The sequence below is a fragment of the Saccopteryx bilineata genome, chromosome 4, assembly GCF_036850765.1.
Source record: "Saccopteryx bilineata isolate mSacBil1 chromosome 4, mSacBil1_pri_phased_curated, whole genome shotgun sequence".
NCBI classification, from domain to species: Eukaryota; Metazoa; Chordata; class Mammalia; order Chiroptera; family Emballonuridae; genus Saccopteryx; species Saccopteryx bilineata.
The window spans coordinates 195,752,794-195,768,939 of NC_089493.1; the positions used below are offsets into that span (position 1 = coordinate 195,752,794).

The 16,146-nt window shown below is 55.1% G+C and overlaps 1 protein-coding gene across 2 annotated transcripts; it reads left to right on the forward strand.

The window, feature by feature from the left end:
• The first annotated feature begins 6,358 nt into the window (after nt 1-6,358).
• Nucleotides 6,359-12,274, forward strand: ZNF853 (zinc finger protein 853). 2 transcript variants are annotated; one of them, XM_066273414.1, is made up of 3 exons: nt 6,359-6,992; nt 7,768-7,890; nt 9,925-12,274. In XM_066273414.1, exons 2-3 carry the CDS (start codon nt 7,806-7,808, stop codon nt 11,790-11,792), a joined length of 1,953 nt encoding a protein of 650 aa, XP_066129511.1. In that variant the 5' UTR covers nt 6,359-6,992; nt 7,768-7,805; the 3' UTR covers nt 11,793-12,274. The 2 variants fall into 2 exon arrangements, with proteins under 2 accessions (XP_066129511.1, XP_066129510.1); XM_066273413.1 differs by having other exon boundaries at nt 7,773-7,890.
• The last annotated feature ends 3,872 nt before the right edge of the window (nt 12,275-16,146 follow it).

Consider the following 16,146-nt stretch of genomic DNA (forward strand, 5'->3'; position numbering starts at 1 on the left):
TCGGCTTGTCAGGAGGGACGAGCTTGCAGGTGACGCCTCTCTGGAACCGCTTGTTAAATAGCTTTTGAGAGCCATGAACTAGAGGAAGGACCTGTTCTTTCCTTTGACTTGTTCTTTCCATTTCGCTGTCCCTGCTTTTTTTGTTTATGTGTACACCCCGATGTCAGATCAGGACTGGAGGAAAACACCTGCTCTCGGTGGGGTGCACCCACTACTGTGCGCTGGTTTCTAGTATTTCACTCCGGTACCAAGGGTGTCTGAAGAGGACTGCAAAACAGCTCTCCCCTGGTTTTGTCATCAGAGGAGGTCTCTGAGCACAGCTCTGTCCCCAAAGGGAGCCCTCCGGTAGACCACTCCAGGGATACCGGGAAAGGAAGGGGCAGCAGGCCAGGCCGGTAGAGCAGAGACTTCCTGTGGTGGGATTTTAACAGTACGTAAGCACTGAAGTCGACCTATTAAAAATGGTGTGCTTGCCAAGCATCTTACATACATTAAAAATTGACCCATCAGTCCTGGCTGGATCGCTCGGTTGGTTAGTCTAGGGCCCTGGTCGGAAAACTGCAGCTCACGAGTCACATGCGGCTCTTTGGCCCCTTGAGTGTGGCTCTTCCACAAAATACCACGTGTGGGTGCTACCTCGATAAAGAATGTACCTACCTATATAGTTTCAGTTAAAAAAATTTGGCTCTCAAAAGAAATTTCAATCGTGTACTGTTGATATTTGGCTCTGTTGACTCATGAGTTTGCTGACCACTGGACTACAGTGTGTCGTCCTGAAGCGCAGAGATTGCTGGTTCTATCCCCAGTCAGGGCGCAGACAGGAGCTGATGTTCCTGTCTCCTGCTCTCTCCCTTCCTCTCTCTCTAAAAAAATCAGTAAAATAAACATGAAAAAAAATTGATCCGTGAGAAAACATGTATATAAAATAAAGTACATCTAGACAGAATGTGTAAAAAACATTAATCAAGACATTCCAGTAGTGAAATAGGTGAAGGACGTGAACAGAAAATTCATAGAAGAGAAAATACAAATGGCCAGTAAGTATAAAATGACTCTGAAACAGGTGACCAGAGAAATGTAAATTAAAATGAGATGCCACTTTTCCACTTGCCTGATAGACTGGGAGAAGAGAAAACACAGCAGGACGTGAGGGAGCAGTGGTCACACTGTGGTTGAGGGACTCGTTTAGGCGCTCCGGAAAAATGAGAAGATGAACTGACTCTGTGAGCCAGCAGTTCCGGAAACAAAAAGGGACGTTGCAGGCGATCCCAGCAGTCTTGTGTATTTTATGAGTCCATTCCCTCGGTGTCTGTGGGGGACAGCTTGCAGCCCCCCCCCCGGCTACCACATCCTCAGGATGCTCAAGTTCCCCTAAAAAATGGTGTAGAACAAAGCATGCCGCGGGTCCTCCACATCTGTAGGTTTCATATCTGCTGATCCAGTCCACTAAAGATAAACAGTGTTTTTTTTTAATGTTTATTTTAATCAGTAAAAATCAATAAAACGTCACCCACCGACCTTCCAGGCAGGTCATGTCAATGAGTGAGGCTTCTTGAATTGGACGCCAGGGGGCGCTGGAAAACGGCTAAACCGGAGAGCACCTGGAGCTGAGGGTTGCTCTACCTGCGCACCTGGACCAAGGTGAATGCCGCCAGGAATTCTGGGTTTCCAAGAGAAGATGGAAATATATATATATATTTTATGCTGTCTTTTCTGAATTAAAAAAGAAAAACACGCTTGAGTTAGATGTCAAGAGGGTGATAGAGAACGGGGAATAACGGTAAGCGGTTTTCTTGGCATTTGTTCAAGTTCAAGTCGTACTCTGATGTGCTCTTCTCCCTCCCCATTTTTGAGGCTATGTCCATAAAAGAACAAAAACAAACAAACAAACAAACACCTCGCAACACCGTTTGGGCTAACCTGAACATGTTCACTAACCAGATTCGCCCTGGTAGGCTTCCCATGTTTTTTTTTGTTTGTTTGTTTGTTTTTTTCTGAAGCTGGAAACGGGGAGAGACAGTCAGACAGACTCCCACATGCGCCCGACCGGGATCCACCTGGCATGCCCACCAGGGGCAATGCTCTGCCCATCCTGGGCGTTGCTCTGCCGCGACCAGAGCCACTCTAGCGCCTGGGGCAGAGGCCGAGGAGCCATCCCCAGCGCCCGGGCCATCTTTGCTCCAATGGAGCCTTGGCTGCGGGAGGGGAAGAGAGAGACAGAGAGAAAGGAGGGAGGGGGTGGAGAAGCAAATGGGCGCTTCTCCTATGTGCCCTGGCCGGGAATCGAACCCAGGTCCCCCGCACGCCAGGCCGACACTCTACCGCTGAGCCAACCGGCCAGGGCCAGGCTTCCCGTGTTTGATCCTTGGGCTGCCGTTCTGGGAGGAGCCTCCAGAAATATCACTAAGTGAAAACTTGCATGGCGTTCAAGAGAATGCAATATCACGTTTGGAAAGCAAACCAGTCAAGAGGACACTACAGCTTTCCCACGGGTGCATGGATGTGTACATACATAAACATGTTAGAAGTGACGCACACCACGCTGAGAACCGGGGATGCCTCTGGAGGTGGTACCGGAAACGGGGCGCTGGACAAAGGGCGCCTGGCATTATCGCTCTACTTTTCAAGTTTCCATTTCGTTTTTAAACTTTCAATTAGAAGCCCAGTCCGTTCTGAGTCGTGATAAAAGCCGACAAGACTCGATTTGCCCCTGGCAACTGTTAAGAGCAGCCCCTCTTGGCATACATATTAGCCAGGGCCGCCTGTGTGTGACTTTGACATAAGGATGCTATACACACGTGTTTACTTGTATAATTAAAAGTTGTGTTTGTTTGTTTTTGGCATGTTTTTTTAAGTGCATTTTAGAATCTCTTTTCCAACAGGTTATAAAGAACTTCCAGGTTAGACGCTGGGGAAGCAGCAACCTAGAGTCAGGTAAGGCCCTAAGGGACTTTTGCCCTGAGGGCCTGAGGGATTCAGGGTCAGGGTGGGGGTCTACTCGAGAGACCCTCTCCATTTTGCTAGAGCCCCAAGGGCCATCCCCTCAGTAAGAATCACGGGGAAGGTTCTCTAGCCCCACGCAGAGCACGAGCTGACAGCACGGGTCATCCTTCCCTTGCGAGCTCAGTGCATGAGGGTCCCTTAGACTTGTCCTCCCACATGCTTGGTGGAGCAAAGGCACGTCCTCTGGAAAAAAGACATTTGTCCTTACATGTGCATTGGCCCTTTATCTAGGAACATACTTCTAGATCAATGGCAAAGTACAAAATACATGTACACGGCTTTTCATCGCAGCATTGCGTGTAATAGCAAAACATCAAAAGCTTCCCACCAGCCTATCAACAGATATTTTATCCACACTGTAGAGTATTGCAGTAATGTTTTTTTGTTTTGTTTTTTAGATTTTATTTATTCATGTTAGAAAGGAAAGAGAGAGAAGGAGGGAGAAACAGGAAGCATCAACTCCCCTATGTGCCTTGCCCAGGCAAGCCCAGGGTTTTGAACCGGCGACCTCAGCATTTGAGGCTGATACTTTATCCACTGTGCCACCACAGGTCAGACTGGTACTATTAAAAAAAAAAAGACATTAAGTAAGCTATGGAGTGATAGCTAAGATTTACTGAGTACAAAGAAAAAAAGCAAGACCCGAAGAAAGTGTTTACGGGGTGCTACCTTTCTCAGAAGAAAGGAGGTGAGAGAGATAGGAATAGAAATGACAGAAGAATAGAAATGATACTATTTTGGATATATTGGGTTAAACAATATATATTGCTAAAATTAAATTCACCTATTTCCTTTTACTCTTCTAAATGTGGCAACTAAATTTTTTATGGTTGTGTTAAAGGCTTGTCTTATATTTCTAGTAGGGCTGACAGAGCATAAGACAGTGAGCCTGTAAATAGTTGTCCAGTGAGGACATTTAAAATATTTGCAACGTTCAGTATTAACTTTGTAATCAGATAAGGAAAAGTATAGAAATGTTTAACACTGTTGCCTTTATGAAAGGATAGACTTGTGGAGTTCCACTATTTTCACTAACTTCAACTCTTTAGTTTTAATATTCTGCTTTATTTTATCTTTTGATGCTTTGACTCTATTGTCTGGTTTTGTTTTGTGTTTTTGGAATGTGGTTTGTTGTTGTTTTGTGTGTTTCTGTAGGAATCATGATACATTTCTAATTTAGCAGTCTACTTAGACTTGATAATTTAACACTTCAAGTAAAGTCTATAAGCCTTACAATTTGCACCCTCTCCCTTTTATGTTACTGTTGTCATATTGTTACATCTGATACACTGAACCCCCCCCACAGATAATGTCATAATATTTACCTTCCAACATGATACATATTTAAAGAACTTAAGAGGAGAAAAAGTCTGTTACATTTATGCATATATTCATCATTTCTGTTGCTTTTTCTTCCATTCCTGAAGTTCCAAACTTCCGTCTGGTATCCCTCTGCACCTTTCCGAGTGGGATGTCAATAGGTACTACTCCACAAAGGAAAACCAAGTGCATCATTAGCATAGCATAATTAGCACGTTCTTTAGAGATGTGGCAGGACTTACCAGAAGAAATAGGAGGGACTCGGAAGTGAGGAGCTATTTCTGTTGCTGCTAAAGTCACATAAAAGTGTTGGGCTTATTCAACTCTACATGTGTTACCTTGGGGGGAAAAAAACACTAAAGGGAAAAAGAGGAGACAGGGTGGCTGTTGTCTGAGTTTGGTGTCCAGGTCTGGGCAGCAGAGACTCCCAGGGAAACTTGAGGTTTCAGAAGATACCTTACTGCGATGTGCATCCTGGAAAGGTGAGCAGGCAGCCAGGTGGGGGGAGCAGAGCCCGCACTGGAGTCAGGGAGGGAGCTGACCAGGAAGGAGGGAGGGAGGGGAACCAAGGGCATTCTGGAACTTACGGTAGCTGCCAGAGAAGTGTCCGATGCTGCCTAGAGGTGTAGGAAGACGAAGGGCTTAGTGACATGGAGGTCACCGGTGACCATGAAGGAGCCGCCCAGTGGAGGGGTGGGGTGGAGGCCAGGTTGGAGAGGGGGAAGGAGGGCGAGCAGAGGGGGATGCAGACAGAAGAGCTCTGCTCACAGCTCTCCCAGGGCGGGGAAGGTGCACACCTGTCGCAAGCAGGAGGGAGATGCTCACTTATCCTTAAGCTCCTGGCTTCCTGGCTGCCGTAGTGCTGTCCCCATCCCACACACAGACCATAATAATTTTCCTCGGGTTACGTGGCTGGAAGAGGCCCGTGACCCTGGATGTTTCTACCTCCAAAGCTAGGTTCTTGTTGCTGCCCGGATCCCCCTTTCCCCGCGAGGCAGATGAGCCCTCTCCTCTCCAGAGCTCCTGCTCTGCTGCTGAGGTCGCCACACAGAGTGCAAGCCTTTCAAAGAGGGCCAGAGGGGCGGCCCCGCACTCCAGTGCCGGTGAGGTCAGGAAGAGTCAAAAGGTGGAACTCAGAGGCCACACGTGTGTCGGGGGGGGGGGGGGGGGGGGGCTGTGACCACTTGACGGCCCCTATTCCCCGCCCCCGCCCCTCCACCGTGAGGCATTCCCACCCTTCACCCCAGATCTTTGGGTACCCCCCACCTCCCCGAGATTCTGAGTATCCCGATTTTAACGAGAAGTCTCTGGATTAGAAAGGTCTAACTGAGGGCTGTACAGCAAAGTGATGGGATACCGAGCGAGCAGGCCAGGTAAGGCCTCCTGGAAGAGAGCCAGGACGCAGGCAGGAAGCAGGGCCCTGGAGAGGGCAGAGGGAAGAGCAGAGGAGGGGGGTCTGACCACTGGGCCCTGGGCACGGTGGAAAGAGCAAGGGGTCTGGAGAGGGACAAGCTCAGCTCTCCAGTTAACGAGGGTGGCCCGGGTGGCCCCCTTTGGTCTTTTCCCAGTCCACCGTCCTGGCTGGCACGAACTCCCCGCCAGGCAGGCCTGCCTTCGCATTCCGGGATCCACCAGGAGGGGTCCGTGTTGTGGAGGGCAAAAGCCCCCTCAGAGCCTGCCGGGCCCGGAATGCGGCCTCATTAGCTCACTGTCATCCAATTGAGAGCTAATTGACCATAACTCGTACCCAGGCCAGAGGCTCCCTGAGCCTGGGAGTCCCCCGCGACAGCGGTGGACTGTCCAGGTCGCCGGGCCCTGCGCGCAGACGCGCGCACCCGGGGATGCAGCAGAGCGCACTGCTCCCCGTACCACAGGTACCCTGCCTGGCGCCCCGCGCCGCGGGGGAGCGGCCGGGCCGAGAAGGGTTAAGCCCACCGAGCTCGCGGCTGCCTAGAGTGGCGGCGGCGGCGGCGGGGGCCCGGGCGCAGGGGCGCGGGGGGCGCGCAGGCGGCGGGCGGGGGACAGGATGCGGATGCCGGGGGTACTTCCTGTGCCGGCCCCCGCCGCCCCCGCCCCGGCCCGGCCACTGCCCGCCCCAACGCAGGCTGGCCGGATGCATGCTCGGGCGGGCGGGCGAGCGAGCGAACGGGGACCCCCGCCCGGCCGCGCCGCCCGCCCCCCGCCCGAGGCCCACGGGCTCCAGGCACCTGTGGCCGCCGGCGGACCCCAGCCAGACCCAGACTTCTCCGGACTGAGCCGAGAGCGGTGTCGCCCAGCCCCTGCTGGCCTCGGCCCGGGCTACCCAGCCTGGCCATCCTCGGAGCCCGTGGCGCGCGCGCTGATCCCGCCGGGCCAGCTCTGAGCCGGGCGCTGGATTGGGGCTCTATCTCCTCTCGGCCCCCGCTCGAGGGAATCGACCCCAACTTCTGCTCGCGAATTCAGCTCTGTCCCTTCTTTGGCCTAGGGCGACCTCGGCAGCCCTGACAGCGGCCGACCCTCCCGAGTGCCCAGAAAGGTGCCCGGGTGGCCCAGCGCCTGCCTGGTGCCTTCTGGATGGAGACGCTTCAAGAAGGAGCTGGCTGAAGGCTCCGGCCTTCCCCGTCCAGTCCCCGCTGACCACACTCCCCTAGTGCAGAGGCTGCGGTGAGAAGGAGGGAATGCTGGACCAGGTGAGGCCCAGTGGGAGGAGAGCTGGGCAAACCCTGGACGCTTCCCTTACGAGGTTCTGAACTGGGTTCTAAAAGGCTAGAGAGGGACCCGGAGTCCTCCTGTTAGGAGGAGAGGGAGGACCGGACGTGGGGACACCTCTGCGGAGGCCAGGGCACACACGGACAGGCTGGGAGCCCTCCAGACCTCAGAGGGCCTGGGCACTGGGCCAGGCCAGCAGCTGGTGTGTTACAGGGGGTGTCATGCTCTGGAAGCCTGCCTCCCCACAGAGCTGAGCTGGCACCGGCACACACATGGTGGCCTGGCTTGCTGTTGGCCTGGGAAGGCGAGATGATCCCCCAGTCTGGGAGGCAGGGGACCAGAGTGAACGGCCTTGTCAGTGCTTTGAACAGGGCAGGGGAACCTGAGATGGACACGTCTTTTTTCTGCAGACTTCCCAGATGTCCATCGGGGAGGACATCTAGCGAGGGTCTCATTTCCCCCAGTCTTCTCAGAGAGAATGAGCTGCAGCGCTGCCCTTTGGCATGGGGCTGAATGGGGGCCCTGCAGAAAGTCAGGAGACAGACTGTCTCTGTGCCGGGGACCGGGCCTGGGAACTGGGCCTCCAGGGTGTGCGCACTCCTCCCTTTCCCAGCTGTGAACTGCTCCGCTCTCCTTTCTGACAGGGGTGTAGCTGCCTGCTCTTGGGGGGGTCTGAGGCAGATTTGGGGGTCCCCTGGCAGTCAGTGCCATGGGCTGGGGGCTCACAGCACCACTCCCCATCTTCCTTCCTCTCAGCACAGCCGGCTCCCTGGAATCTTGGTCTGACCGCCAGGATGGAGCTGGGGCCGGCGACTGAGACCTTTGTGCTGGAGCTCCGGTGTCTTGAAGATGGGGGCCCAGGGCCTGACACCCTCTCAGGTGAGGGGCTGGGGGGCCTCTGACTTCCAGAACTAGGAGACAGTCCTCAGGCCCCCAGCGACGACCCTTTGGCACAGCCCCAGGCCGGCCGTGGTGGAGCGAGGGGACTGATGGGGGGGTGCGCAGCTCGCTGTTTGGAAGTGCAGACTCCTTAATTATTAGGAATCATTTTCTAAAAGGAAATTATTTCCATGTAGATGTCCCTTGATTTTTTTGAAATCAATATATCTCTGGAAAAGGAATCAGAGAGCAAAATTTTACAAGCCAAACCTCTGCTTTTCATTGCAAAATTGAAAATACGGTGCTGTAGGAAGAACCAACGTTGACATCAGACCTGGTGGTGGAGAACGCCTCTTAGTGTTTCTGCTAACCCAGTAGTGACTCTCCAGGAGGCTGTGCAGACGGTGACACTTAGCAACAGAGAGTGGCTCCCGTTAGCGGGGCTTCCTCTGGGCCTGCACCAGGCTGGGATTGTGCATGTATCCTCTCCAGTTCTCAGGGTCCCCAGGAAGGGTTTGTCCCTTGTAGACGGAGAAACTCAGGTTCCCAGAGGTCAAGAAAGTGGCCAGTGGACATGTTCACATGGGACTTTTTTTTTTTTTAATTTTTTACAGAGACAGAGAGTGAGTCAGAGAGAGGGATAGACAGGGACAGACAGACAGGAACGGAGAGAGATGAGAAGCATCAATCATTAGTTTTTCATTGTGCGTTGCAACACCTTAGTTGTTGATTGATTGCCTTCTCAAACGTGCCTTGACTGCGGGCCTTCAGCAGACCGAGTAACCCGTTGCTGGAGCCAGCGATCTTGGGTTCAAGCTGGTGAGCTTTTTGCTCAAACCAGATGAGCCCGCGCTCAAGCTGGCGACTTCGGGGTCTCGAACCTGGGTCCTCCGCATCCCAGTCTGACGCTCTATCCACTGCGCCACCGCCTGGTCAGGCTCACATGGGACTTTGAGTTAATTCTTTCCATTCCAAAATAACCATCTCCAGCACTTCCCGTCTTCAGGCTGTTTCAGACGGAGCTAGTTGTATCCTTGGCGTTTCCAAACTGTTTGTTAGTTTGAACACTAATTTCTCACCCACAGGAAGAGGGACTCTTCCAGCATCTAACAGGCGTCCCCAAACTACGGCGTGGGCCGCATGCGGCCCCCTGAGGCTATTTATCCGGCCCCCGCCGCACTTCCGGAAGGGGTACCTCTTTTATTGGTGGTCAGTGAGAGGAGCACTGTATGTGGTGGCCCTCCAACGGTCTGAGGGACAGTGAACTGGCCCCCCTGTGTAAAAAGTTTTGGGACACCTGATCTACCAGGTTCTAAGGGATGTGCCAGGGCCACTTTGCTCAGGAAGCTAGCAGGGTGGTTATTGTTCAGCTATTTTATAGACAAGGCGGGCTCTGAGCCTGCAGGAGGTTGGACAGATGCTAACTGGTAGGGTGGAGGACAGAGTAGAGTCTTCTGAACTGAGGGCTTCCCACTGGAAACCCCGTGTTCTCTCTGAAACTTGGGTGACTGGTAGAAACCACTTGTGGTAACATGTCCAGGCAGCTCTACAGAAATTCTTTCTTATTGACAGAGGAAGCAAGTTTCATTTATTTTAAGGTGTGAGCCCAACTGAGGTCAGAGTGTAGCACGGGCTATGTAGCTTGGAGTGTCTGGTCCACTGATTCCCACTGGATGGTGACTAGGCAGAAGGGACTTCTCAGGAAATGGTTTTGGGGGAGCCCTGGCCCATGCTGGTGTCACTGCTAAGTTCTAAGCATAAATTGGGGACAGCCCAGAGAAGGGGTCAGGGAGCTGGGGTCCAGAGTGACATGAGCAGCAGCAGTCTCTTGGGCTCATTTCTAAGCCAACCCCACACCTCTGGGCATTTCCGTTTGTGCCACTCTGCCCTTGTCTGTTGACCCGTGTTTTCGGGTCCCTCCTGAGAGCTCAGTCGTGTCTCCTAGAGCGGCTATGCATGGGGAGGTCCTGAGGGCCAGACGGGAGAGCCGCCTGTAGATCTTTCTCTCCTGGCTTTCGGCCATGTCCTCTCCAGGTGGCAGCGGTGGGAGCGACAGTCAGGAAGAAGAGGCTCAGGAGAGGAGCAGCAGCCCCCCACGGCCAGCGATCTCGGCGCCCCAGGGAGCCAGGGAGAGCGCTGAGGAAACCCAGCCAGGAGAGCAGGAGGCACAACTGCAGCAGCTCAAACAGCAGCCAGAGCCGCAACAACGGTCACAGCAGGAACAGCGGCAGCAGCAGCAGCCACAAGACCAGCTCCCAGGACATCAGCCAGAACTGCAGCAGCAGCAGCAAGATGGACAAGAACAGCTGCCTCCACAACAGCAGGAACTACAAGAAAAACAGCAACCCTGGCAACATCAGCAGCTGAAACCACGACTGCCACTAATGCAACAAGTGCAAGAACAGCCAGTGCAAGAGCAACAGCAGGAAGTCCGGGAAGAACCCCAATCTGTGCAACATGAGCAACCGAAGCTGCAACTGCAGACCATGCAACAGAAGGGAGAGTTACAGGCACAGCAAGTGCAAGAGCAACAGCAGGAACAGCTGCAACCACAGCAGCAGCAGCTGCAACAGCAGGAACTGTTACAACAGCAGGAACTGTTACAGCAGCAGGAACTGTTACAGCAGGCCCAGTTACAGCAGCAGCAACAGCGGGAACAACAGGAGCAGCAGAAGCAAAAACAGTTACAGGAGCAGCAACAGTTACAGCAGCAGCAAGAACAGTTACAGCAGCAGCTGTTGCAGCAACAACAGTTGCAGCAGCAACAGTTACAACAGCAGCAAGAACAGTTCCAACAGCAGCTGTTGCAGCAACAGTTGCAGCAGCAGCTGTTGCAGCAGCAGCAAGAACAGGTACACCAGCAGCAGCTGCAGCCCCAGCCGCTGGAGCAGGGGGAAGAGGAGGAGGAGGTGGAGCTGGAGCTCATGCCAGTGGACCTGAGTGCGGAGCAGGAACTAGAACAGCAGCGGCAGGAGCTCGAGCGGCAGCAGGAGCTGGAGAGACAACAGGAACAGCGGCAGTTGCAGCTTAAACTGCAGGAGCAGCTGCAGCAGCTGGAGCAGCAGCTGGAGCAGCAGCAGCAGCAGCTGGAGCAGCAACAGGAGGTCCAGCTGGAACTGACCCCGGTGGAGCTGGGGGCCCAGCAGCAGGAGGTCCAGCTGGAGCTGACCCCTGTGCAGCCGGAGCTGCAGCTGGAGCTGGTACCCGCCGCGGGGGCCGGCGGCACTTCGGGCCCAGGGGCTGCAGCCGCGGTCATGGTGGCCCCCCCGGGCTACGTGGTGCTGCAGGAGCTCATGGTACTGCCGGCCGTGGCCCCGCCGGCGGTGGTGCCCATTTCAGGCCCCGCCGGCAGCGCGGCCCTGACGCCAGCCCGGCAGCGGCGACGGCGGCGCGCGCGGGACCGGCCGACCATCTGCGGGGAGTGCGGCAAGGGCTTCAGCCGCAGCACCGACCTGGTGCGGCACCAGGCCACGCACACGGGCGAGCGGCCCCACCGCTGCGGCGAGTGCGGCAAGGGTTTCTCGCAGCACTCGAACCTGGTGACGCACCAGCGCATCCACACGGGGGAGAAGCCCTACGCCTGCTCCTACTGCTCCAAGCGCTTCAGCGAGAGCTCGGCGCTCGTGCAGCACCAGCGCACGCACACGGGCGAGCGGCCCTACGCCTGCGGGGACTGCGGCAAGCGCTTCAGCGTCTCGTCCAACCTGCTGCGCCATCGGCGCACGCACTCGGGCGAGCGGCCCTTCGTCTGCGAGGACTGCGGCGAGCGCTTCCGCCACAAGGTGCAGATCCGCCGCCACGAGCGCCAGCTGCACGGGGCTGGCCGCTCCCGGGGCCTGGGTCTGCTCCGCGGCACGCGTGCGGCCTCGGCTGGGCCGCCACGCCCCGAGCAGGCTCCGTGACAAGCCGGGGACCGGCTCCTCTGATTTGTTAGGCACCGCGCCTGCGGGGAAGTCTTGACCCGGCTCTGTGATCTTTTCAGACATCCTGGAATCCTCTCTTGGAATATAGACTTCCGTCACTGGCGGCGTGGGACGTTCACCCTCAGAAACACTCTGCGAGAGAAAACCCGGTGTTGCCCGAAGCAGCCCAGATGTTGCACATCTGTACAAACAGCACATGGTACACACTCGTTACTGGGTACCACTTTGGTGAGAAGTCCGCTGGAGCGCCTCCCCGGGGCAAACTGGACTCGCTTGAAATGAGGGCCACCCGAGAAAACTTCCAATGACAGATGGGACAGTTGGTGACATTGCGGAAGGATCAAACACTAACCAGGGAACCAAATAGACCTGATAAAACAAATGCACAGGAAAAGGATTTGATCCTGCTGAGAATTATTTCAAGGAAAAATGGGGGAAGAGGCGACACATCTGCACTATGTTAGAAAACTGATCAGTCATTAAACTGTCCTCAATGGCATTTGCCCTGAAAATACTTTCTCGACTGAAAATTCTTCAGGGTGACTATACTCGTGATTGAAATGTTTGTGTTCATAATAAACACGGGATCAGAGGGTCCGCTGGGTCAATGTGCAAATGCCAGGAAGTCCTGCTCTGGGTGGAAGGTAAAACATTCCCCCCCAGGGTCACCCGGGGCCTTGACAAGCATGGGAGGCAGGCGTGAAGTCCTCTTGAATAGAATAGAATCCCGTGGCACTCTGGGAGTACTGTCCAAGGCCCAAGGGAGTGATCATCGTGGAAAGGAGCCTTGGGATATCCCCGCTTTGGGACATTCCCTGCCACCCTCCAGCCCTAGGTTTCTCAGGTGCTTGCCCAGCAACTGAGACTATGGGGTTGTGCCCTGGAGACCCGGGGGGGGGGGCTCTGTAGGAGCGTCAGGGGGAGAACGCTGGGAACAAGCAATGGAGACATCAGAAATGCTCTTTGTATTTGCACAATCATCTGGGGGTGGCTGATGCCGTGGGAAGGCAGGCGGGTGGAGGACGAAGCCCGCCCCTCTGCCCTCCAGTGCGTCCTGCTCCCGGCCTCCCGGGTGCGCGGCCGTCTAGGCCTGCCCGTCTCTTTCCTCCCTGCTTCTCCGTTACTGACACAACCTGCTACACGTTTTACAAATGTGTTGGTAAATGAGAAACAAAAAAGATGAAAAATAAACTTAAATGGAGAAACACACTGTCCTGTCCTGTTTTCACCTGTGAAGGTTGGGGTGCTTCTTGTTCCTGTGGAACGTTGTCCTGGTTGCTCCAGAAGACGGGAACTTAGTACACAGGTTCATACCACCCGGTGCTCCTTACCCAGTCCCTTCTTTCTAGCTCGAGACCCCTTGGCTGGGGACGGGCTTGTTCTGGGAGACCCTCGTGGGAGAGGTGGGGACCGGAGGATCGTTGCTTGAGGAGGGCCAGTTTTGGCATCTCCTGAGGACAAGGTTTGAATCAATCCCATCCAGTCAAGACAACTTCCGGGTCACTGTAAGGTATCTATCAACAGTTTGCGGAGGCATGTGAAAATGTATTCATGAAGTAAGAGTTCACTGGCCATCTGCCTACTTTCTTCTGTGCCCTCCCTGGTGGAGGTGGTGGGGGCCGGGGGTGAGGAGACTGTCAGCCCACCCAGTCATTGTCAGGAAGCCCATTCTCCGGGTCAGCCTTCCTGTGGCTCAGCAGCAGGGACACAGGGATGTGGGAGGCGAGGCCTCAGGGTGCATGTAGGGCTCTGAGGTCCAGGACATCTCTGTTAGGGAGGGGTCCATCGCCCCCCCCCACACACACACACACAGACCACCTGCAGGTGTGCGCTGCCTTCAGGGACTGCTCTGCTAGCTGGACAGAGTTCACTCCACTCTCCTTTCAGCTGTCTCCTCCTACAGGAAGCTCTCCTGGGCTCCTCCTGAGCTCTCACATGGGGTCGGGGGCTGGCAAAGAACCTGGCATAGAAGGGGTGATGATTGGTGTCCCCACCCAGCCCCCCTGTACCCAGCTTGGGGAAAGAGCAGAAGTGCCATTGTTAAAGAGGTCCAGAACTAGACAGTAGTTAAAGGCGGTAAAAACATTTTATTCGGGACCTAATAATGCAATAGGAAGAAAGACCTCAGGATAGAAACGGGGCTCAATTCTGAATTTGGTAAGGACAAATGGGGATTTACAGCTAAGGAGCAGGGTGTGTGTGTGGAGGGGGGGGGGCGGTGGATGGAAAATTACTAATAGGAGAGATGGGGGGGGGGTTGTGGTGAAACATACCCGACAGAATTCTTGCTGAAGGCAGGCTGAGACGATCAGTCACCATCTGGGGGTTGATGGGGTGAGGACTTGGGTCAAATATGAAAGGTGATCAGATATTCAGGGTGGGGATTCTGGCTGAACCAACTCGACAGGATTTTTGCTAAAACTGGGTGCTGCAAAGACAGACACAGAAGCCCAAGCATGGGGGCCTAATTGAGATAAGGCTCAGACTGAAATTTGGTCAAGGAGACAATCTGTCATATCCCCTCCGCTGTCTGTGGTCCACACCCTGCCCCTGCCTGCTTCTCTCCGCTTCACTGCAGGGGTCTGGGGGCCTGGACTTGACCCTCTGTGTCTCTTTGGTGGACGCTTCTGTCCTCTCTGCCTGTGCCTCCTTTGTGCTCTGACAATCCCCAGCCCCCGGCGGCCACGCTCTCCCAGCCTGCTCTGCGCTGCCAGAAAGGAGGCTGGGATGGACTCCAGGCCTGGGCAGGTGTGGACACCTGCAAGGGGCAGGGAGAGCTTCCTCTGGAAGGGTGATGAGCAGCATCCTTCACAATGGTGTCAAGGTCCACAGGACCAGAGCTGTGAGGCTCCAGCCATGAGATGACCTCGGCCTCCCAAGGTCCTTGCCTCACACACCCCACCGGCCGGCTCTTGTTCAAGCCAGGTCACCCCCCGCCCCACTGCATGCCAGTCTCCAGCTGCCCTTCAGGCGTGGCTGAAATGTCACCTGTCCCAATGAAAGCATAGGGACCTCTCTTCCCCTCTGCTTTCCTCCTGACCCGTGGCTCTCAGTTTGTACCACACACTTGGGACTTTCCCTCCTCCAGGCCCTTCGTCCTTCACTGCTGTCCCCACCTCCAGATCGGCCCAGGTGTCATCGTGTAGGAGGAGCTCAAACTGAGGCTAGCTCTGTGCCTGGGAGGGGCTGCCACTCTCCCCCACCCCCCTGCCCCGACCCAGTTCCCTCTGTCAGCCCCTTCCCAGCACCCTCCAGGGAAAAGAGCTGCTAACAGGCCAGTCACTCACTGGCTGGGCTAAGTGTCAGGGTCCAGGTTGGGTCTGTCTTTCTTGTTCTTTCTGTTCCCTTCTCTTTTGGGGTACACAGGCCCAGGCAGGCCCTGCCCCTGAGACACACCACCAACCACCTCTCCCCTCTCTCCTTCCGGCTCCTAAGCAGTTTGGCGGAGGGTGCACCAGCCCCCGATACAGGCCTGCTCACCCTCCCTCTCGCCCAGGGCCACCTCGTGTTGGCAGAGGCCTCGAGCGGGACTGGACCCCTTCCTCTGAGGGTCTGGTTCCCAGCCCATCAGCTGCCCTTGAAAAAGGCAGGCAATTAGCAAGACTTGGGCAAACTAACTCCTCGTCCCTCATGTCAAAAAACGCTGTCAGACCCTCTCCCAATTCCCAATTACTCAAACAGAGAATGCCACCCCTTGCTTACGTTTATAACTGTTATCAAGGGGTTTTCTGTCACTGCTGGGCAGGATTGTCATTTTGAGTTGAGAGTCCCCCCCACACAGTCAATTCAGATGGCTTCACCTACCATCTCCCTGTGGGTGGGGTCAGCACCTTCGCTAAATCTGGACTCCTGTGTCAGGCCCCACAGGCTGTCCAGGGAATGTGGTAAGCCCTGCAGGCTTTCTCGATTTTTTTCTTTTATTATTGATTTTAATTTATTGTTTACATAGCTTCTAGTGTCACCCCGAGTGCACCCTCCCTCCCCCATATTCCCCTCAACATCTCCCCCCTCCACCGCCTTCTCGATTTTGCTCTTGGCTGTCCCCACCCCTCTGACCAGTCTCCCCCCACTGCCCAGGGAAACCCACCAGCTCTCACACCTTCTGCCCCCAGCAGGACCTCACAGCCTCTGCACGTGATTCTCAGGGCCTGGTGGGCCACAGGGACCTGAACCCTTCAGAGAACCCCTGCACTGAGCACAGGGCCAACACTCACGGGGTGTACAAGGCCTGTGGGCTGAGTGTAACCAGGAAAAGAATTCCCTGGAGAGGAAGGAAAAGCAGGGACCAAGCTGGGAGCCTCATGGGGAGTGAGGATTCTGTTGAATACCAGGG

Coding starts and splice junctions, on each gene's coding strand:
- ZNF853 (XM_066273413.1), top strand. Junction 7,891..9,924: donor AGGGCCTGACACCCTCTCAG/GTGAGGGGCTGG, acceptor TGTCCTCTCCAG/GTGGCAGCGGTGGGAGCGAC.